Source organism: Strongylocentrotus purpuratus, unplaced genomic scaffold, assembly GCF_000002235.5.
Source record: "Strongylocentrotus purpuratus isolate Spur 01 unplaced genomic scaffold, Spur_5.0 spur5_contig_861, whole genome shotgun sequence".
Lineage (NCBI taxonomy): Eukaryota > Metazoa > Echinodermata > Echinoidea > Camarodonta > Strongylocentrotidae > Strongylocentrotus > Strongylocentrotus purpuratus.
This window is the reverse complement of record NW_022145570.1, coordinates 3,022,658-3,047,687: the sequence shown is the minus strand read 5'-3', so window position 1 is coordinate 3,047,687 and position 25,030 is coordinate 3,022,658. Positions and strand designations below refer to the sequence as shown.

General features: G+C 38.0%; 1 protein-coding gene across 2 annotated transcripts in view; it reads right to left on the bottom strand.

Moving 5' to 3' along the window:
* Window positions 1–4,182: 4,182 nt before the first annotated feature.
* The window catches only part of LOC577625 (homeobox protein unc-4 homolog), a 31,912-nt gene continuing 11,064 nt past the window's right edge, over window positions 4,183–25,030 (bottom strand). Inside the window, exons 2-3 of one of the 2 annotated variants that reach the window (XM_011668026.2) lie at window positions 24,290–24,465; window positions 4,183–7,086 (exon numbers count right to left, since the gene is read on the bottom strand). In XM_011668026.2, the coding sequence (XP_011666328.1) occupies window positions 6,157–7,086; window positions 24,290–24,465 (1,106 nt within the window). In that variant the 3' untranslated portion in view covers window positions 4,183–6,156. The remainder of the gene's footprint in view (window positions 7,087–24,289; window positions 24,466–25,030) is intronic. The other variant, XM_777839.5, reaches the window with a different exon arrangement.

Here is a 25,030-nt window from a genome sequence, read left to right as displayed (position 1 = left end):
ACTAAAAAGCTGTAAAGCCTGTTATAAAAGATTGCAGGTGGTTTGATTGGCGATTATCGATACCTGCCGCCAGAGCGTAATTCAATCACCGATCGCTGAAAAGAGATGCCCACTTTCCGCGTTTTTATCGTCGTATCATTACGTGCCAAATTGATTCCATATAATTGAGGGTTTTCAAATCTGCCCACGTCTTTATCGAGAAAAGTGGAACTTTTTCATTTCTCCCTTCCAAATTAGGCTCTTCAGTTTAAATCGGGCCTAGTTAAGGGAGCCAGTTTACTTCTGACAGACGATTTCAAGGGGTCGTATACGTGGAAACTACCCACTATACAAAACATGTTATTGGGATTAACATGCAAACAGGCGAACAATTTTATGTAAAGAGATATTTCGTTTTCGAACAGAACTGTAAAAATGCCCCAATTACCTACAACCCATTGTTGCCTTGCATCATACTTCAAATTAGTTTTGTTCTTGATGTAATCAAACGAAATTCCTCCCCCACGAAAACAACTTAGTTGATGAATTTCTCAAAAAAGTCAAAACAAATTAATTATATGAGTCTCAAAATTGCCGGCGGGGAATGTTTGCTTCAGGATATACTCTGTAGCTACAAACCCGTTATAAAATCTTCTTCCATTTGTTCATATTTTGTGTGTAGAAAAATGCTACATACTGGGCTTTTGAAAGAGAACAGTTTTAAATTGTTTTGTAACGCTCATTTTATATCTAGACCCCAAACACCTCTTTTTCATTTAAACCTAGTAGAGTTTTAAATACCACCTCTATAAAACAAGGTGGATCCATGATACAAACAACATAACAATTCTAAAAATAACGAAAATCAAAGCCGTAGACTCTGCCAATTTAATTTGTAATTTCTCTGTTCATTCTATATTTTTTGGAAAGGAAACTTACGATTCTGAATTGTCTTTCATTAATTGTTGTGTGAAATAGGGCGAAAATCGAGTGTTTATTAAAGACTGAATGCTTCCCCTAACAATCCTGTGTTAATGCTCACATGACCGGATGGTAAAAGATACTCTATCTAAATATGAAGAAAAAAAATCGTTTTCTTTATCCAGGCCTGTCCAATGACGTTAATGTGTTCTCTTCATTATTACTATTGTCATCATTATCACTGTCGCGTTAATGTCGTCGTGCCGTAATCGTCATGGTCGTCGACATAATTACTGGCGTCTTTCTCAGCATAAATCCTTCGACCAGAAATACGACATTCATCATCATAATCATTATCAGTACCATCATTATCAGCATCATCATCAAAATTATCAGTATCATCATCATCATCATCATCAACATATTATCATCACCACCACCCTCGTCATCATCATCAGCACCAACACCGTCATCATTATCAAGAACAACATTATACAGATCATCATCCTTATCTTCGTCAACATCATCTTCATCACCACCACCACCATCATACTCATCATCATCGTCATCATCATCATCATCATCATTATCATCATCAATATCATTACCATCATCGTCGTCGTAGTTATGTCGCCACCATCATCAAAATAAGTAGCATCGTTGTCATTATAGCGATACCCATCACCGGACAGTATAACAACGGCCACCTTCATCAACACAAGCAGCATTTTGCTCCTCTCCTCCACCTCCTCCTCCTTCTTCTTCTTCTCCTCCTCCTCATCATAATTATCATCATCACTGTTAATATTACCAAAAAATGTCAACACCATCATCTTTACCATCATTGTCATGATCACTATCATCGCTCCATGGTTGGTATATTTTCAGCACATCCACATCATCATCATGATCAGTATCATCATCGTCGTCACCATTATCTTTATCATTATCGTGCCCTCATCATAATTGTCATCATTATTTCCCTTTTAATCGCCACCACAACGCTACCGTCACCACCACCAACACCACCACCACCACTATCATCACCATCATCACCATCATCATCATTTTCATGACCATTATCAACATTATGGCAGACGTCGCTAGTGCCGTTATCACTACCGTCCTAAAACACATCACCATCATCATCATCATCATCACCACATTCACCACCATCATTACTATCATCATCAGCATCACCATATTGATCACCATCATCATCGTCATCACCATCAACATCGCCATCGTTAATATCATAATCACCATCATCGTCGTCATTATCATGATCATCATCATCATCATCACCATCACCACCATCATCAACAACATCATCATTGTCATTATCATCATCACCATCATCATCACCATCATCATCACCATCATCACCATCATCATCACTCTCATTACAATCATCATCAACATCATCATCGTCACCATCATCATCACCATCATCATCGTCATTGTCATCATCATCATTACTAATACTATCATCACCACCGTCAACATCGTATTCCATAATACGAATTCTCACACTTCCTCCGTATACACATTATGTTATAAATATATATCATCTCATGACTGAATATTTATGGAGAAGACAATAACGTTAATTCGTGTCATTTTATCTTTATTCTTATATCATGTGTATAAACATAATTACAGTTTGATATTTTCTTTTCTTTAGTAGACTATTTACAATTACAATTCATGGCATTTTCCCCCTTAAATACTATATACCAGCAATAAATCGTCGGAAACTCATATTCACTGCAACAGTGTCAATACACTCTATTTAAATCTAATTCTATTTAAAACGAAATTCTAACCCCTCGTCCTGAGGGATTTCATTTTGTCGATACCTAAATCAAGAATTTGAATATTTGGTGGATCAGAGAACGGTAATGAATTATATCTTATACAAGAAATTACCAAAGACAGCACAGACACTATCAATGTGCATGTTAAATTTACCAAATATAATACCGTGTTTAGGTTTGTTAGTGATACACGATCGCAAATACTTTCGAAAAATATACATGTGCGGGTCACACTGTGAATAGTACAAACATGATAATGACCAATTACGTAACCCGAACGATATTTCGATGGGATGTACAATATGGTTATGGAATTGCACCTGAGTTGATTTTTTTGAAAATAGTTGCGATCTTGTTGTATCGTTATACATGATATAGGTACAGATGAAAGAATGCTTGATGGTATAACAAAACGTAACGATTTAAAGATGTATTCATAAATACAAAGAACACATACTTGATAATTAGAAAATTGCACAGCAGCCGTGTTAAAGTGATATTAAAGTACATCTACTGATTAAATCAGCAATATCGTTCCTCATTTTCCATTGAATAAGTTTTAAAGTAACTTGAGTCTTAAGATAAGGAATTTTCTGAAATTGACTTTCATTAATTTATAAATTGAAGCACACAAACGTGTCAATCAAATCTTTATTCTTTAGAACATGATACTAGCCTGCTATCTTGAATAGACAAGCCAAGTCTCAACTAATCCTTTAAACGAAAATCGCAATAATTACCCTCAATTCAATCTCACTCTCGAAGATTCACGAGGGGAAAAAAGGACTTGTACGATCAACAGAGAGCGTTTGCAGTTACCCTAATCTAAACGTCCACTCCTATTCAATCAAGCGGGTAAAACAAGAGTGAAAATTAAAACCGCTACATCAAGCCGTGGACAAGTGAATAAACTCTCTCTTTACTCTCATTCTCTCAAGAATCCATGTAACAGCATCACCTAGCCTGTTATTTCTCTCCAGCACACCTCCTTGTCTTTGGAGGACGAAATTACGCTTTTCTCTTTTCCGATTTCGAGAGCCCGTCAAGGAAATTAAATTTTTGTTACGTCTCCCGTACTTGAGATTGTATCTTGCTAAACCGCACGGGATTGGATGGCGGGAACGAAAAAATAACAGATTTTCGCAACAAATTGGATTCTACGTTTACGTGATGGCGAGCATGAGACGTGGTGATTTATCGCATGATATTTAATAGTTTTGTGACTCAATTAAAAGAGGAGAGTTAGGGGGTTTCTGAGGGAAAAGAAAATACAGCGAATTGAAGGCGACGGGATCGAATGACACGGTACATTATAAAGATGGCGCATTTTACGCGAATCTTTTGTTGCTTCTTGTTCGAGGAGAGTTAAGAAACCTCTTTGCTTCTTACAAAAATAGTTGTAGATTACAATACATTGAACCACAGTCAAACGAATTGAATTACAAGATTTTCTCTTAACATTTTCTTGTTTTGCTGTAATGGTAAAATAATTCTCTGCATAGTGCTTATAACGTCAGGTTACAATCTTTCTCTCTGGAAAAGGCGCTAAACATCACTGTCCCATTTTAAGATATTGCCAATTTATATCATTTAACATGTTTAAAGAAGCATGTATTTGTCTTTCCCTCTTTAGTACGGTAATTAGTATTAAAGATAATCGCTGCTCCATGATAACAAAGCAAGATATATATAGCACTGCGTGTATTTCCATTAGGTTTTTGTATTGTTTAAGAGACTTATGAAGAAAACGAAATAGACATGTTTGCCAGTCTTGAAAACATACATGTCGAACAGACAAACATTATAAGAATTCAAGGCTTGGAGAGAAATATCACAACCACAAATCCTTGCCCTCATGTCATTTTTGTTTCTTCAATCGAACAAAGAAATCGTTTTACATACTTTTGGCGGTTAAAAAATTTGGCAATAAAGAATGTTGATCTTTGGTCTTTAAACTTCAATTTTGGTTTGATATGAATGTGAAACTAGAAGATGGAGTAAAGTCCATAACCTTTCCTCAAAATACTTAGCAAAAATACTGCTCATAATAAACCCAGTATCCCAATACGATGTACAAATCATTTCAGCTAATTCTATTCCTATCGTTATATAGAATCATGGTTAAAATCACCATCATAACTATATAGTTGGATTATTCAAAAAATTCATTTCATATACCTTGTCACTCTCAAAATGATTTGCTTCCCACTATCTTTTGGAATAAGTTCATAGAATGTATTTTCAAAAGATTAATGGTGCCTTTAAAAGTGGTCCATCTTACTCGAAAGCGGCACATTCATACATGCAGGACAAACATCATGTTTTGCGAAAAAGGCTCTGTCAGTTACGAGAGCCGGTTATAATATAATTTTATGGCCACCCATTATTATTTACCAAGGTGCCTCAACCCACACTCTCTAGATGCACATCAGTAAACACATTATGTATGTCACAGGAATGAGAAATTAAATAACATCCAATTGTGATGTGAGTGATTAATTGCAGCTAGTGACGATTTAGTCACAATAGTGAATGTTTACGATGTAGTATTATCTATTCAATGACCAGTCAACTTTGAAATAATTTTACCTATTAATAACTACCCAACTGTATATAACCCCATAATCACGATAACAACCGAGGTAGCATCGGATACTATGTTTGCATAAAACAGCAATGGCGTAGTGTGTGTCCGCCCATGGGGGGGGGGGGGGCGCCGGTCTTACTCGGAAAATTAAATGCACATTTACAAAGCTACCGATTAGTGGAAGGATACAGGAAATGATCCATACGTTATTCTCGTCCGTTCTCTATGTCCCTCTATTTCGTATCTCGGTGTTAACTATTCAGTGGGTGAGGGGGGGGGGGGGGGCGTGTACCCATATACCCTAAAGCTTCTACGCCACTACATATTATAGCACGCACACCAAATGGAAACCATTGGGCTTACTAGCTGATATGAAACACTGATAGTGAATCACTATTTGCCCACATGAGCTGTATTGGATGATCATTAATAACCATGGATGATTATGGTAAGTTTCTCATATTGCCAAAGGCGAGGTTTTGGGAGTGACACCCACAACATGGTATTTATGTAGGCAAATATCCAAGGTCAGATTTTAGACTGATATAAAATTTCTAATATTATTAATTAATACAGAATGAAGACAAATCGAAAGGTCCCCGCCCCTGCGTGCCCTGGAAAACAGTTCCCATGGCAATCGTTAGGCCTACATGTTTTCTTCCATTTGGTAAAAAATGGATTTTTAAACTTATAATAAATTCATTCTTTCCTGATTCACATAAAAAGTAAATATAATTTAATCTTCAAAATAACTTCAATATTTTTGTCAATAACCTCCACTCCACACTTGTAAGATATTAATAACTATCATACACTACAATAATTTGATACATTTATTTATACAAGTTCTGTTCATCCGTCGCTGAGTTCATTCTTACTCAACGCCTCTTTATGTTCCTGTGCTTTCTTTCTTAGAGCCTCAACACTCATTGTCTTTCTCTCTCTCCATGCATCTAGCAGGCCCATCTGCTGACTGTTAGCCCGCAGGCAACCTGCTAGTCGATCAGCCGTCAGACCGGCCCACATCCTCGGGAACCCGAATGTCGTAAGTGCGCCCCACGCAAGAGGGTTGGGTGCTGCCAGCGCGTAGCTAGGGCAGAAGTCGGGCCAGAGGGCAGCGGCAGCGGCGGCTGCGGCGACGGTTCCTGGTTTGATATCCCGGTGCTGCTCCGGCTGGCGAGACAGAAGTCTATCGATACTAAACGAGCTATGGAATGCGGAGGCAGCGTCGCAATCTTGAAGTTTATCGCCGTCGAACCGCGGTAACGGCCCGACGCCACGCAGCGGATTAAGGAGTGTTCGTGCCGCTAACTTGAAGCGCGGCGAATCCGGGAGTTTTCGCTGCTCCTCCGTTGTATCAATACTCATACTGTCCATGCATTCTGAATCGATCTCGCTAGGTTCAGCGCTAGAGCTTTCCATGAAGTCTTTCTGGGAGAGATGACCGTCCGCTAAGAAGCCTCCCGGTCCATCCACACATATACCCGTTGAGGAACTACATGAGTCTCGCCTTCTCTCCTCACCATCTCCACCACCACTCCCTTCGGCCTGACTGCCACCACCAACTCTCCTCGACACCTGTCGATTCGGTACTTTATCTGTCTTCTCTTTTTGTTTCTTGATTTTCCTCTCCATCTTCATCCTCTCTCTTCGCTCAAGTTCATCAGGAGGGATAGGGTCTCCACTGCATGATGTCAGGTGCGCGTTGTGGGCGGGGCGACCGGGGCCTTTCCGAGTATTCTCCCTCTTCCGCCATTTTGCACGCCGGTTCTGAAACCAAACCTGTAGCAGAGGAAAGAGTGAAAGAAAAACGAATATGTTATAGGCTTTCAAAGATGAAGAGAATTTCTTTTTGTAATTGTATCAACATGATCAATAAAATCACCAACATAAACGATTTATAAGGAATTTAAGTGACACTTTCCCCCTACCTATCATTGATGTAGGAGTATAATGTTCTGCCCGAGTTTTTGCCCTTGTATTTTTAACATCCAGACAATCATATCACGCTCCTGGCTGACCTCGCATTGATCTAGTTTACTAAGTATGTTGCACGCGACACTTGCTATAATAGTAGTTTGATATCTACTTAAGACGAGATCTTTAAAGTTTAAAAGAACAGAGAGAGAGAGAGAGAGAGAGAGAGAGTGTGTGTGATAGAGAGAGAGAGAGAGAGAGAGAGAGTGTGTGAGAGAGAGAGAGAGAGAGAAATTGTTTCATGAAATTGCAAAAGACATTTATAACACGATTGCAAACACTTTTAAAAATTAACCCAACACAAGTTCACTTAGCCTTGTATGTGGTCACGTATTGAAATATTCGAAAATGACATAGGCCTAGGCCTATTACGTTATCTGAAAATGATTGCTCTAGGCAATACGCAAAATTAATATACCGACATTGCCCTTAAGCTGTTTTGGGGGAGATGGTCTTTCAAATCATGTTTTATATGAATACAGACAAAAAGACAATACAGACAAGACAGAAAGATAGATGCGTATAATACACAGATATAGACAGATCTATAATATTAATCTAAGATGACTAATAATAGCCAAAAAGCAGGTGACGATGGAAAAGAAAAAAACAGACAAATGCCGTGGATGATAGCTAGAATTTGAGCCGTGTCCGATATAATATGACATGACCAGGCACGACGTGGTACGAACAGAAGTGGAACAGGCAGAAGATCGAAAAAGAGATCTGAGAAAGAGAGCGAGAAAGATGGAGAGAGGGTAATAAAAGAGAACGTGGATCAGAGGCGGAGAGAGAGAGAGAGGAAAAGAGAGAGAGAGAGAGAGAGAGAGAGAGAGAGAGAGAGAGAGAGAGAGAGAGAGAGAGCGAGAGAGAGAGAGAGAGAGAGAGAGAGAGAGAGAGAGAGAGAGGGGGGGGGGGGGGGACAGAGAGCCAGAGAGTCCAACGTATATGCTACGAATAGAAACTGTAATGTCAACGTCGCAAACGTCACTTCCTGTTTTGGAAGGCACTTCAATTGCCCTTCAGTTCGCCATTTATTGATTTCTGGTGAGCGAGGAAATTTGCCCGCTCAGGCAAAGTGCTGCCCTCAATTAAGATGTTATGTGATGTTTCTAGCGGCTTCGTCAGTATCTTGCCTGTCATATAATTCAGCTAAAATCACCCCCATTCCGAATCGATCACCGCTGGCATTTCTATCGCACCTAAGTGGTGAGTGTGAGATAAGTGTTTATTGTACATATTTTCCCGCCAAAATAAGTTTATTTCCAACAAGATCACCCTTGAATAAAGGGGAAGGAAAAGTGAAATTGTTCTCCTGGCTGGATCTAATTTCCAAGGTTACGACTACAATACCGGTCTATACACAGCATTTTGCAATAATTCCTGCGCATAAGCAAGTGAACTGCCAACTATGGCACACGATGTATCAACTTCATCATCATCATCATACATATCAATATGGAAGATCATAAATATATTTTCCGTCATATCCAGACAAGTATCGATATCGTTCTTGGGATCAGTATCGTTCGTCTGCATTTCAGAGACGGCGAGATGTTTATATCTTAATGTTGATTATTCATATTGATATTGCAATTTTGTTTAATAGAGATGCACGACAATGTACGAGAAAAACCCTTAAATATTAATGTTGCATCTCCGATCGGGGTTTGTAATGGTTGAAGCTCTATTGTATTTTTCCGTGTAAAATTTCCTTTTTCGACCTTTGGCACAATGACATTTCATTCATATTCCACTTCATTTCTCTTCAATTCAAAACGTTGAACCTCCCATTCTCAATTTATACATGCATCACCAGAGAAGAAGTTGACAATAACACAACTGATCTTTAAAGTGATACCGTCCAACAATAATTCATTCCTTTAAGTCTTCATGAAATAGAGACAGAGTTTCGTCCGAAATTCCTTTCCGTAATTCGTCATCTCTCGTCATATTTCGTCATCTATTTTCTGGAATCATATCCAAACATGCCAATCGCATCAGAGCTCGTCTCCTGACGAGTGATCGACGTTTCACGATACCGATGCCTGATTGCTATCGCTGATTATCGCACGTTACTGGTGTCTCAGGTGTCACGTGTCATAAATCAATCACATGACAAGTCTGTCGATCCGCCATTACTTGCTCGTCATTTCATGGGCAGAGGTGCTGGGCTTTCCTTCCTTTATAAATTACTTAATTTTCTTCATTTTCCGATGGAAATAATACGGTTTGCTTGCCATATTTTAAGGTTCGTACAGCTTTTGCAATAAATAATTTCGAAGATGAACAAGATAAGATGGCAAAAGAATGATTATATTTATTAAAATATCACTTAACATATTATGAATATCATATTTGAATAGGAAGACAGAATGTAGACATAATACAAAAAATAAACAAAAATAAAATAGTCATTAAATAACTCCACAGCTTGCCACATGGAAAATATTATGGATTTAATTAGTAAATTGAGTCGGTATAAACATGATACACGCAGTAGATGTACTGTAGTAGATATAAATTTACCTGCCTTTCATTTTTAAAAATTCAGTTCATAAACAGAAATGGTTGAAGCTATATGATCCTAAGGTTCAGTCTATTCCTTTTTAATTTTGGCAGGTAACAATACACCTTGCCTAGCCCCTTAGGACTATTTAACCATCCTTTCCTTTTCACCCAGATACGTTCCGAAATACGAAATCGATTTTGGTTGTGTGATAAAACCAAATCAATAGCACGAAACAGTTAACATGAGTAAGTCAGAGTCAATCGCCAAAATCTTTACGCTTACATGACTTCACTTTATCGACAAGAGAGCGAAGAAAGTGTTATTTTGTAACGCGCCTTGTCAAACTGTACATTAGCAAACTTTGATTTTTTTTTCTTCTTCTGGTACTTGGTATTTGTCTCCTCTTCGTCCTCGTTCGCAGTTGTCACTTTTGCTCGAGAAAAGTCGATAGAAGTAGTGAAGCGCGAGCTAGATTTCTATCTTAGCTTGTAATTAAAGCGAGAAAAGATAGACAGCTTGATTGCTTTAAATTAAATGTACCCGATCGCAAACTACGGCCCCGTTATGGCCTTCAAATTATATACAAGTTATTCAATATTTGTATTTTAAGAGGAACGCAAAGGGGGAATAAAGCGTTAGCCTAGCTTCTAAACCTGTCGCTTGATACTGACAGGTCTTCGCAAGAAGTCAGTCGACTAACTATAAATACTGAAAAGTTTTAAACGGCCTTGAAAATCAAAAGTGTTTTTTAAGATTTCAGAATGACCTGTTACCCCTTTCTTTGCCGCTTGAAAACACGACAACGGACCCGAGTTGAAAATGCATGCAATCACCCATCACCTTTTGGATCTAGTTTAATGCTCAACGCGGAAGGTTATTCTTGATTCCTGTTGGCCTTATACTGAACATTAAATTTAGATTAATTAGAAATAATGCTTAATTATTTGAAAAGTTATTTAATTACTTATATTGTTTCCATGTTTCGTTCACGCGTTTTTCATATGAAATATTGTTAATATGTTATAAGCGAAATATATACCATGTGAATAAAGTTTTCTTATTAGATACAAGGAATTTCAGTCTATTAAAATCATCATATGACTGCCATCGTTAAAATCGTTAACTCCCATTTTAACCGAAGTTAAGCCTTTACACGATGTAAATCTATACTCTCATCTGCCTAATAGGTCTTTGAAATTAAACGATTTCTGCTCATCCTGTTGAAGTCCGTGATGTATTAAATTTATTTCTGAAAACAATGAAACATCGCATTTCCACGATGTCCTCTATAACAAACAGTGCCTAAGAACGTGGAATGAAAATGACAACGTTTGTGACATAAAGATTGACGACACCAGAATCAAAATGAATTCTCCTTTTAAATAATCATGCTTAGCAAACACTAATATGACAGCGAAAATGAAATAATTGCGTCGGTACGATTAAAAGATAAATTCATTAACCATCTAACAGTGTCTAATTGCTCGTTTTCCCCATTCGACAACCCTCGCCATATTTGCAGATCCCAATTTCCAGTTGAAAAACAAATATTGCGTGCTTTTTTTGGTGAGGGAAAGATAAAAGTTGTGCGGGGAATTAATTGCGACACGCAACATAACATTTCATCAGCTGTCATTTCAACTGTAAGCTTGATTAATTTTAGCAATTGTCACTGTGGTTTGAGAGATGGAAGATGAAGAGATTAAAAGGAAGGAGAACTTGATTCCCCAAACTCCAGCAATAGATTGCTTTTGATATGAACAATTTTGAAAACCCCTTTTCGTTTTTCTTTCATTTTTGCGCTTATTGGATTTATAGAAAAATAAAACCGCGAACGTGTTTCATGTTAAAAAAAAAATGAAATTTTCATATGGAATAGATTAAAAAAGAAACGTATGGTCAATACCACTTATAGAAATCGATTTTTTTTCCTTCATTGCTTAATTTCTTAGTTGTGATAATGAAGATAATGAATGTCTCACTATTTCTTGATAAATGTCGCCACTGCAAATCGCTTAAATACAATTTACACTAAGCAAAATTTGTAATTGATGTTTATCAATGATTTATCTTTCCCCACCCCCCCCCAAAAAAAAACCCGGAAAAACATACAACAAAAAAAAAAAAAAAAAACAAGCAAACACTGAATACCATCGAAATGATATTTTTTCACTAACCTGGACTTTCAAACCTTACGCAAAACGTTTTCGACTTTAAACCTAAAAGATAGTAATGTATGAGCTTGAAAATAGCAGTAACCGAACCCGCAGTTGGACAACCAGCCATACATCTTTGTAACTTTCTCACGTTTTGTCGATTTGTGCTTATCTATATTGATCGCGAATAGGTGCTGGGGCAGCAAACCGAGTAATGTTCTGATTTCAAATGGATAACATGGGAAAAAATATAAATCAATGTAGCTGTCATCTCCTTCTCTCTCTCTGCACGTCCACCTTGACTGTTAAGATAAATCTTCTTTCAAGTACCTCCTATCTCACGTGACGTGAGTGAAGGAATCTTTGTAGCTTGGGTATAAGGGCATCGAAAATCGGAATGGATGAAGGGCATACCCTTACAGTTTAAAAGGTATAATTTTTTTTTCAAAATTCTGCTCATTCGCGAATTCGTCCTGAAGTCTTATTAACTGAGGACCTGCCTTTATTACATTATCGTCAATTTCAAATTTTGTTGACTAAAAAAAATAAAAACATAATTCTCAATATTTCTGTTGCTTCAGGAAACTTGTTAATGCATCCATCGCAATTTTGTATGCAACAGGTCACATACCAACGCAAATTCAAGATGTAGAAAGTTGTTCCATGCTGCATCATGTCTAGTGGAGTTTAATTTCACAATTATGGAGCTATTATTATTCATTTCATATTATGGTATGAGCATGGTGACAATACTCGTCGACATTAGAACAATAACAGCGCACAGTCGCTATATTAGTTATCAAAATAAATACTGTGGCGTTTTCTTAAAGACCTGAAGGAGTCAACAATTCTATAAAAGATGATTAAAATTAGGACTTAAAGGTATAATAGAGCTCAAACATACATACATTCCTCAATCCATCATAGTTCTACCCAAGGGAGTGGTTAGAATCAAAGCGCAATCTTCTTCGAAGTGCGAAAATATTAATAAGAAGTATGACAATACCGCGGAATTAATCGCCAGGGACTCGGCCTACAATTGGCGAACACAATCTGCCTTCGTTTCATATTACACCAAATCAAACTTCATCGATAAGACAACATCCCCTGTCCAAAAGGGAAAGAGTTGAATATAAACACCGTAGTTCTCGTTTGTCTTATCACCTTAAGAAATCGCAATATTAGCTCGAATTCGTCTGGCTGAAATGCTCAGGGAGAAGCGAAACGAGAGAGGGGGAAAAGAAGTAAGTGCCATGCTTCCATCGACTTGCATCTCAATCGGAAGTCAGATACGACAGCGCAAAACAGATACCTCAACACGTTCTCGGCTTCAAAAGAGAACAATTATATGAGCTGCGAAAAGAAAGGGAGAAAGGAGAGCGAGAGGTAGGAGTTGACAGGGAGCTTGAGTGTCTATATACGAGACGCACAGATCACCGCGTTGTGTCTACACGAATTTTTGAACGAGAACATGGAGAAAAGAAAGGGCGGGAAACCCAACATTAAGAGCAGCGCAGACGACATGCCTGACATGCGAAAAGTGGTAGCTAGCTCCGGATATTGCCAGCTTCATGTTCAAGCAGACATTATCAACATCATCATTATGTGGGGAAATGGTGAATGAGAAATTGAAATAAAATGTTTTGAGAGGAAAAAAAGCGACGATTTGTCCATTGTTACGATTGTGATACAATACCTTTAATAGTATAAGCAAATCATACGTGACTGTGGTGATTTTTGCTGAAAAGCCGGTGCAAATTTTAGGCTACGCGAAAGCAAACACAGATCCCAGAAATCACAAAACAGTTTTCAATGAACTATTTTCGATTACACTTTCAATGAAATATGATCAATCTTATAATGGCGGTGTCCAATAAGTCAACGTAAAATTCATAATTCCATTCATTGTACCTTAATTTCGAATTTTCGAGTTTTCAGAGCAAGCAACATGAACAGATACAATAAAATGAAACAAAACCAAATAAATTATATCTGTTCCGAGAGTCGGATATTATGACGATCTATCAAATTCAATCCATAGTGGATTGTTCGTCAAAAAGAACATGAAAAAGATCAATTCAGACAGATTTACTGGATTGCGGCTTGTTAATGGTTTCTATCGGGATACTGCTAACCACTACAATATATTGAAAGGATTTGATTTAAATATGACAATAGTTAGATGATTCTAACTGAAATTCACCACTGAAAATTATAAGGTATAAAAACGATATTATCACATTTCATTTCAATGTTTGTTAATACTAGGCTAAATCATGTCCGAGTATCCGACTAATGCTATTATGTTGGGCTTGATATTATCAGTGTATCATGTTCATGCTGTCCTTAGAATACAGTGAAAGTACACTTTGTATCAAATACTGAATATTCTTGACGTTTTCGGACTCTCGAACAAACTTAAGCTGTCCTTTTGCAAGCACTTTTCCTTCCTCGTCTATATAGGCTTGTAAGTAGCCATGATTGAAAACCATTTAGACTGCTTTACCGATCGATAAGTATGGTCGGCTCACGACTGGATTAGATAATGCCCCGTTAAGAAAGAAAAAAGAACAAGATTTGCACCCAAAGCGGAGATTAAATGAAGCAACGGCCCAGCTCCGTCGAGCGGGAAGAAATATTCATTTAAACAATTTTGCGGCCGGTGACGGGGAAGCAGAAATCACTCACCGTTTGGAAATCGAATATTTTCTTCCATGAACGAGGGATGATAGCAAAACGGAGTTCCCTCGTACTATGACATGTATGAGGAGGTGGGATGACTGAAGTGGCATTATTTAAGATGATGGGGACGTTGAAGATACAACGAGAAAAGACAAATGAATAATGACCATCCCTATATATTTTTTTATTATCGGCAATAATTTTGATTTAATCAACACCTCACAAATCTTATTATGTGTCCATAGTGATTATCCCACCCTCTTTCCCAACCCAATCTCCCCTGCTCCTCCACCTCACGCTTACCCCTTTTTCTCATCATCCATCCATCCTCCTCTATTCCTCTCTGCTCCACTCCCTCTCCCCATACTCTCACCTCTCCTTTCATCTCTCTTCCTCTCCTCATCCTGTCTCCTTCTCTCCCTCTACCTCTATCCCCCTACCTCTCTCCCTATCACCACTCATTCCCCCTCCATCTGTAAATGATCTCTCTCCTATATCTTCGCTCTATCTCTCCCCACTCCCTCCACTTCTCTCCCTCATCTCATCTCATTCTCTCTCCTCATCTTCTTTCTATCTCTCCCCTCTCCTTCCACCTCCCTCCCTCTTCTCATCTCATCCACTCTCCTCATCTTCTCCCTCTCTCTCTCCGACCTCCCTATCCTTATCCTATCTTCTCCTCTTCCTCCTCCTCCTCCTCTCTCTCTCTCTCTCTTTCTCCCTCTCTCTCTCTATACCCCCTTCCCCACCGCTCTCACTCTCTCTCTCTCTCTCTCTCTCTCTCTCTCTCTCTCTCTCTCTCCGTCTCCTAACCCTCTCTCATCCTTTCCCTCCATCCCTCTTCATCTCCCAACCATCATGTCACACTCCATCTACCGCTCGACACATCCAGATACGACACGATACACTATTACCCCATTATGCCGCCATCCCGCGCCGCACCTATCGGCCTAAGTAAATACAATTTCGGGTGTAACGTCTCACGGGCTCGGGCCGCATCTGATTAAATTACTCTCTCATTGTCCAATTCCTAATGAAGACTGCGAGCGCTTTTCATCTTCTTCATCCTCCATTTAATGAAATGAAACAAGTGTTACGGTAATGTCCTAATACCATTATTGCATTAAACGTGTCACTGATATTGTCAATTTTGCTTTAAAGGGCTAAGCGCAACAGTTACTGGTATTAATCGACAAACATTTTCAGCTCTATGTCTTCATTTTCCCCAGTAACATCATGTATTTTTCCATGCAGGCTTAAATACCCACGTGCTTATTATGTTAGTATCTAGGGGACCTACGACCGCGAATCCTATACGAGGTATGAGAGCTATTTAAGGGTAACCACCTTGTCTTTAAAACCAGAAGCTTCCAAACTGCATGCATATCCTCATCAACGGACAAAATAACCTTTCCCATGGGTAAAAATAATTTCCATTTTCGGTTTAACTTAATAAAATTGAAGTGGACTTTAAAAGATTATTATTGTTATTATTATTTTATGTATCTAGTTATTTCTGACGACAAAATAGAGTAACAACCATAGTGTCAATATAGTTGATAGACAAACAGGGACTAACAGTTCAATAACAGAAGGAAAAAAATGGAAGTCAAGTATACTGAAGTCTGTAACAAATAACACAAATAATTAAACGTAACGACAATTCAGGACGCCAAATGGATAATAGGCTGTAAAAAGCGATCCATAGTAAATATATCCAGAATACCATAAATTCTATTGCTAAGTTTTTCTTCCTGCGATCATACCAAATATTGATAAATAACGAAAGGATAATACAGAAAATTAAAACGTCATCTAAAAATACCCCTTATTGATTGCTAAATACGCCGTAAAAAAGAGCCCAATAATTAAATGTAGAAAGGAAAAATGATGATAATCTTGAATGCAATAAATTTCTTTCAATGATATAGACAACATAATCATTAAATGCACCATCCTTCATGAACGAATGTTGTCATTTCAATCGGATTGAAAGGAATTATGTCTTCTCCTAACAACGCGAAACATTAATTTACAAACTAGCATTAAAGTACAGCACGAATGCATCGCGGAAGATTTAGATCAGACCAAATGCGCCTCTAACTCTCCGATTCTAAGGTGCTAGTTTTTTGGCGGTTTTCAATCAGATTGGTTAATAACGTATATTATAGGCCGTCATCAATCACCACATGGGAGTCGAGATCATCGACGACTAAGCCTACTAATTCATCATGAGGCCTCCAAACCCTTGTCGCGTCAAGAGTCGATCTTTGAGAAGTTGCGAGAAAGGGGGCTTATCGTCAACTTTTTCTTGAGATGGTCATTGAAAAGATGTACTCGTGAAAATCCCGGGAATAAATTGAAAATGAGAGGTTTGGTATAAAATGAGATAATGAGAGAAAGAGAGAAAGAGAGAGAGAGAGAGAGAGAGAGAGAGAGAGGGTGAGAGAGAGTGAGAGAGAGAGACAGAGAGAGAGGGAGGGGAAGAGGAGAGAGAGAGAGAGAAAGAGAGAGAGAGAGAGACAGAGAGAGGGTGAGAGAGAGAGACAGAGAGAGGGAGGGGAAGAGGGAGAGAGAGAGAAAGAGAGAGAGAGAGAGAGGGTGAGAGAGAGTTAGAGAGAGAGACAGAAAGAGGGAGGGGAAGAGGGAAAGAGAGAGAGAGAGAGAGAAAGAAAGAGAGAGACAGAGAGGGTGAGAGAGAGAGAGGGGGAGAGAGAGACAGAGGGAGGGGAAGAGGGAGATAGAGGGAGAGATGTGGAACACAAAAACACAACACCTCTACCATGTTTTAGGATAAGTATACAACACGATCATGACAATATTCTTATTAAAACTTTGAAAAAGAGCATGCAACTTCTATACCTTATTGCCATTGGCTTATAGAATGTTCGTATTATGAAATAATATGTCTATTGTAATGTTCACATATTATTATCGAAATTACCTTCATTCGATTTTTGAAGAGTCTTTGGTATATTTGCGATCGTGCCGTACACTCATCATTTTCTGAAAGATAGGTTGTCAACAATACTTTTCTTTGTCCAAAGATAATTTTCTGTCACCGCATCAAACCATATTATCTCACAGACTTTAATGCATCGGCAAGTTTTCCTTCAAAGGCGACCCCTTCTCCTTATTTCGTAGTCATTATCTTTTTAAATGTGTGTATCTATTTTTGTTTTCATTCGACCCTTTTCCATGTATATACCCTTTGCCGATAATCTAATTCCAATTTTTCCCCGTGATATTTGCGCCTCATCTAATGGATTTACTTTTCCATCTTGAATCCGGAATCTCGTTTCTGAAACAAACTTTTTAGGTGTTTTCCTTCTCTCAGCTAACTAGTTTAATAAATTTGCTGGCATTTTAGCTATCTTAAAAGCTATCAATTACATAAAGCTGTTGAAAATGCATGACATTTCAATCTCTTTATTCTATCTTATATCGCTAAAATATTCAGTAATTATCTTGCGACGCCGTTCGTCTTAACGACAGAAGATAATGAACATCGCTTAAATTCATTTAATTGTCAAGTATACCGTCATCTCAAATGAAAATATTCAGATGCGATTTTCACCCTCTGATTGTTCAACTTGTCATAGAATAATTCCTACAACTTTTCGCTATATGACCTAATTAGCTCGCTCAAAAGTGGAAGCAACTTTTAAAAAAAGAAGTGAAAACTTATATCCTTCAAAGTATAACAGCGGAGTAAACCTTATATCAAGGCAATTTCAATTGAATTCGAGTCTGATTTAATTTTAATAATCAGTTTAGAGGTAGGCTAGTAGCCTCAGCTATCCGTGCAATAGAAAGAGAGGTAATCTTAACGCAAATATGGTTGATATTCATAGAAAGGTAATCCCCTCGCGTGCAGTTGACATGAGGAAGAGAACCGCGTTTCACTCCCGACGGACGGCTGATAACGACAAATCATTCCCCGTTAAATCTTGGCGTAATGAAAATCTCGAAATGAAAAGATCGAAAATTAACGTCTTCTGTCGCATGTCACACCCCACAATCTCATCAACAGTACCATCTTATTTCCTCCCTCCCGTCTCTCTTCTCTCTCCCTCTCTCTTGCTCCCTCTTTCTCCCTCTCGCCCTCTCTCTCTCTCTCTCTCTCTCGCCCTCTTACCCCTCTATCTTTTCCCCACCCAGCTCTTACTCTCTCTTTTACTAACTATATTCACCGTATAATGCAGCTTCTCTGATAGTATTCGTTGGTTAAGTTGTTTTTTTAATAACGTAAACAAAATAAATATAGGTTTTGTTAATTTTTATATCGCACAATAGTAATTGCTTTTTTTTGCAGGGACGTTCTCTTAGGATTTGTATCCATTATATCAGACAGTCTATACAAATGTATAGTTTAAATTATTCTAACTGTTGTTAATGTTTGACGTTGTTGTTGTGAATGAAAAAAAGAACGGTTACTGTTTTAATTACATAATACTACAAAAGAAGGTGATAGTACTAGGGCGCATGTGGACGAGGAAAAAGGAAGGGAAATAATGGGAAGGAGGGTGCAAATGGAGAGAGGAAAGGAGAAGGACTTGAGAGAAAAGAAACGAACCAATATACATGAGAGATGATGCAGGGAATACATTTTTAGATCTGCGCTCTTATCCAGGTTTTATGTCTGTTACAAAAAAGAAAGACAACAAAAAAAAGAAAAAAGAAAAAAGAGTTTTCAAAGTCGAAAACGCTATATAGTTAATCATAAAACATTGTGAAAAGAATATCACCGGCCCTGCAAAGCGATGTGAATCCATGCAATAGGAGCGCTTTAGGAATTGATTTGTTAAAAAAACGTATTACAAACATAAAATCATTCAATGTTCTCTGTTTGTATGGCAAGTGGTGGATTATTTGGTATACGCCCTTCCTGTGATAGCGTACGAGAAAGGCCGTATTTAAGAGTTGGGTCACCCCTGCATAGGTTAGTGTCGCCGTTTGACCCCAAGTACAAATGAAAGAATGAAAAAGATAAAACTCAACGCACATTATTCAACAGTGGAGCAGAGAGCGTGCACAAAGAAAGATTTTGACTAAAAAGCAGAGGAGTGCTCGAAGAAAGCCCGTGGTAGCAGCGAGAATTGCTACGACAGACGGTACTAGTTCCTCAGGGCAAATTTTTGTATCCCTTTCTTTTATTTCACGCGTGGAAAGCAAGCTCAAGTTAAGCTGCACATACGAGATTTTCAAGCGATTTCCCTCAATTTAAATACGCAATATTGCTCCATTGACTCCGCATTGAGCGTTTAGAAAGACCTCGCGCGGCGCTACAAAAGCGAAAGATTGAGCGTGAGATGGTCATTTCTAAAATGCAAATATAATTCCACAGAATTAATCGAGGATCTAAGTTCGCATAGCGCTTACCTTCTTAAAATTAGACCCTTGAGATTTAAAATTCGGATATCAAATAATGTATCGCTAATTTACATGGAAAATATTGTCATTAATTTTGCGATTTTGTTTTTATCAATAATGATTTTGAATTCAGTCAGTTCGTGGTATCATGTTTTCAAAGAGTTCTGTATAAAAATGAGAGAAATCATACTTTATGAACGAAAGTTTTCATTCCGGAAATTACAGTCGCAATATTGGACAATTTGATCTAAAAATGGGATAAAAATGTTCTATATATATATATATATATATATATCATTAGAGATTTTTTGTTCATACATAGCCATTTCAAAATTTCGTTTCCCGTGCACGTCTTCAATATTTCTAAAAAAGCGAGGGAAGGAAGGGCATCGACAATATTTACATCTATATAAATCAAACCTCACAAAAGTTTATTAACTATACTGACTTGTAGGGGAAAACCCTCAAATGAATATAACACAATCGAAATGCTATTCGATTATGCATAGAAACTAACGTACCCATTTTTAATTAATAACTGCGTTGCCACATCTAAATATTACGCGTTGCTTTTGACTTATTTTCTTTTGTTGATTGTTGGGGTCAATTCAATCAGATATAATGCAGTGACATTTAATAATGTTAAAGACATGTGTCAGAGGCTACAAAAAACTGCTACCTTCAATGCAGGCTTCGATGCAAATTGCTATATTGCACCATTTTTCTATTTTCTGATTAGCGATCGACTTGCTTGCTTCGCGACTGATTAGAAACCAATGCACGGCCATGATACGTCCATCATGCATTGCCGGAACGGAAACCGGAAACTGCGCGTATTTACCAGGAAACGTCATTGTGCTCGATTGCTGGTTCGCCCTTCTCCGCCGTAATATTCCATTTTCCCGGCGGAGAAATGAAATTAAGATAGTTTTCTATCCATTTAAAGAAATCAATTCTTGTCGTTTACGTATCTTTTTCTCCCCTTCCTCTGTATTTCTTCACCGCAGCAATTTTAATTGCTTTGCCAGAGAATCTGATGATGACTGTGATTTTTGTGTAATGACTTATGTTTGGTGGTCGGTTTATTGGCTTTTGCCTGTGTTACGATTACATACATCGCCTCGTGCAATCAATAGAAAGCCAAAGTGATTTACTTTGGCTAATTTACCATGATTGTATAATTCTGTCAATGTCAACCGCAGAGGCAATTTTGACTCCAAATGACGAGCGATATAAATTCCCCTTTTTCTATTTATTGATTCTTTAAATGCAAGCAACCGAGGCTTCTTCGACCAAGTGAGAGGAGGGGGAGGGAATGAGGGCTAGAGAGAGAGAGAGAGAGAGAGAGAAAGGGAGAGAGAGAGAGAGAGAGTGAGAGAGAGAGAAAGAGATATGCATACAAGGGACATCGCACGAGATAACCTATTCCAGGTCTTCATAATTCCTCATGATTCTAGCGGTTGAGGATTTAAAAAAAATAAATCTCTCATCCCTCAGCAGAAATTATAAAGTGGCTGGAAGAAGTAGAAAAGAAAACAGATATACGAAATTGCAATGGTGTGTGTGTGTGTGTGTGGGTGTGTGTGTGTGTGTGTGTGTGTGAGTGAGAGAGAGAGAGAGAGAGAGAGAGAGAGAGAGAGAGAGAGAGAGAGAGAATATGAAGCAATCGCCGCCCTCCTGTATATTTTCCTTGTATTCTTTTATATTCCTATATATTTAGCCTTTCAGAAATTCGGAGATACATATAACCCTTCTCTCTTCCTCTCTCTTTGCTTTTCTAATGTTATGTTTTGTTTTGATCTTTGCTTTTAACATGTTTAAGTCCTCTGCAGCCCTAATAATCCTTTGGTGCGATCCCTATCTTTGTCTAATTACGTTAAAAAAAAAAATCACATTTATTTTTCGTGATCAGTCGCAATCATCAAATCACTGATCAATATAAAGTCTCACCTCCGTACGTATGAGGAGGTTTCATACTCATTTTGTCATAAACATAATGATTTGGTCAAATAGCAACAGTACTTAAAATGGATACTTATGGGAAGAGGGATTCAGATAATTTTATGCGATTACAAGATATAACAATATCACTTAGATTAGGCCTACCCCGGCCGCGTCATACCAAATGACGTTAAAAGATGGGAGTTGTTGCTACCTTGTTTGGCGTTCAACAATAAGGGGTAGAGCAACGTCGATCAATTGGGCAAAAAGAATTTCCGTTTCGGTTTAATAAAATTTGGAGTGGACTATTAGGATATTATTATATTATTACTCTGTTTTCATCTTTTATGATATGTACAGAAATTCTGAGTTAAACTAAACAATAAACGGTCTTCTTGATACTCTATTAGTTCAAAACGCTTGCTAATTAGCCAACAAAGACCGTCTAAATGACTCTCCGCGAGGATTAACTACTGGACTAGGAGCCAATATTTTGATTCAATTATCGATTCGAAATGAGTGACACTTAACACACAGTTTAACGAGAAGGACGAAAATGAAAACGTGTTCCGTTCCATAAAGCCCTGCGTTCTGCCCAGCCACACGAACCGATGATGTCTAAAAAAAAGACGGCGTTTACAGTTTGGCGTGAGAAGGACGTTTACATAATCAATGAGAACACACAAAAAGACAGAGATTCGTTCAAGACGCAAGTCGAGGCTACAGCCTGCCATTCCTAGACGACACTGCTGGATTTATAACTGTCAAAAAGGCGGCTAATTGTATAGCTCACATTAGCAAGTTACTGCCAATATACCTTCAATATGACACGACAGAATGAAACAATAAACTACGGAGGGGGTTGACCAAACATCAGACGTATATAGTAGCGGACAACAGTAAATTAATTGTACCGCATTTATTCTTGACACGTTGCTTTATTCTTGACCAAGTTTACTCTGTCAATAAGATGTATTGTGTTGATAAGCGGCAACAATCCTCTGGCCTATGACATCAAAGAGTCAAAAGCGTCAAGAAACGACACAAAAGAGATCAATAAACAATTAGCAAAACTTCCACTTTCTCTGATTGCTTTGCTCAGCAGCCGAGAGACAGTGGTGCACGTGGGAAAATATCTGACATATTATGTTAGTGCGTGGGGGATAAGTTCAACAACTAATGATTTATACTAATTTTTTCCTTATAAATGTGAATTTTACATTGTAATCATCGTACATGATATACTGTCAACTTAAAGCATGAACATTTAGGATAACAATGGGATGGGTAGATAATTATGATAGTGTGTGTTAGAAAAAGAATGAGAAAAACAGAGATAGATGGATAGAGAGAGGGAGAGAGAGAGAGAGAGAGAGAGAGAGAGAGAGAGAGAGAGAGGAGGCGAGGGGGGGGGGGGGATAATGAAAAGTATAATAAAGAGTGTAAGAGAGCGTATTTAGGCCTACCCAAAACATTTTCTTTCCCCTAATACATGCAGAGCTACCCTTTTTTAGTACTACCATAGTGGTAGGTCTATGGTACTACGCACTGGGCTGTGCCCTCTGAAACAGGATCACCTGTTGATAAACACAATTTAAGACTGTTTGACCATGACGTATTGGAGTTGAGTCCGATGATCTATTTTCTTCTTTCTTTCGAATCAGTATCCGTAACAATTTATTGGACTAATTCGGGTGTCGAATTATCGACTGGGTGGGTAAACAAGATTTGTTAACTTGAATCGTTGGTGTCAAGTTGAACCACCCACGCGAGTTTGGTAAATTGATTAGGTTAACGGCGACTAAGGAAAGGGTAGCGCTTTTGCTTTACTGATTAAGGCTGCCAAATTATCTTTTAAAGTGTACCGATCTTCCACCTATCATGCCTTCCAATTAGATGATGGAATTAGATATGATAGACATACGATAACAAGAACATTTAATCGCTCTTGACAGATTATCCTATTGGAAAAGGGAACTTTGATATCTTGTCGAACATTGATTTAGTACATTCAAACGTAACGACTACTCTAATAAAACGAATTTGATTGTTTGTGTGGATGAATCGATTAGGCTTTGCAATATCACTGATTTTGACAATAGAAACAGAATCCATAATTTTGGTTTCTCCGAGAAAGAAAAAGTAGAGATAATGAGAGGAAAAGAGAGAGAGAGAGAGAGAGAGAGAGAGAGAGAGATACAGAGACTGAGATACATGCATGAACAAAAGAGTCTATCAATGATACTTGCCTTTCAATACAAATGCTTTACCAAAGAATAAAAGACGAACACAAAACCACAGTTTATTAAAATAAATGAGCAAAACAAAAAATAAAATGGCGTCTCACCCTCACCTGAACACGTGACTCAACAAGGTCCAATCGCATTGCGAGTGCTTCCCTGGTGAAGACATCTGGGTAATGACTCTCATTGAAGGCGCGTTCAAGCTCCTCCAGCTGCCAACCATTGAAGTTGGTTCGACTTCTCCTCCTCTTGTTATCATTTGAATCCTTGTCATCTTTATCTTTCAGAAAATGACAGAAAAGGAAATTATAAAACTTTAATTAATATGAAATAGATATTGGTTACGACAATCATTCGACATCAAAGAAAAGGTTGAGTTCTGGGTAAGGTAAACAATATTTTGTGAGCTTCTCATTTTTGTGAGTAAGTCTGGAAGAGTATCTAGAATAATAGTGTCCCCTGAAAAGGATGGCTCTTCAAATGCTTTCATATTCGAAATATGACAAATAACAGCTAAAGTTTGTGGAACACACTTTCATGCCATTTGTTTGTGTAGTCCCATATACACATTCATCTGTACAGTGCGCGTGACTTCTAGCAAGACGGGACAAACGTCTTATCATAAATCTTTTCCAATTACTTCCACACGGTTTCTTTTAAGATGCAATCGCATGACCAGGGAAAGAGTTGCGATTGATCCGAATCAATCGCAAGGCCTCTAATTAATCGCAAGTTGCACTCTCCTATCTCCTATGTATACACTGTAGTTGAGATTGATATCATCTGCAAATAAGTTGCGATTGAACGCAACTGTTTGTAAGACGGGGCCCATAACTTAACTTTAT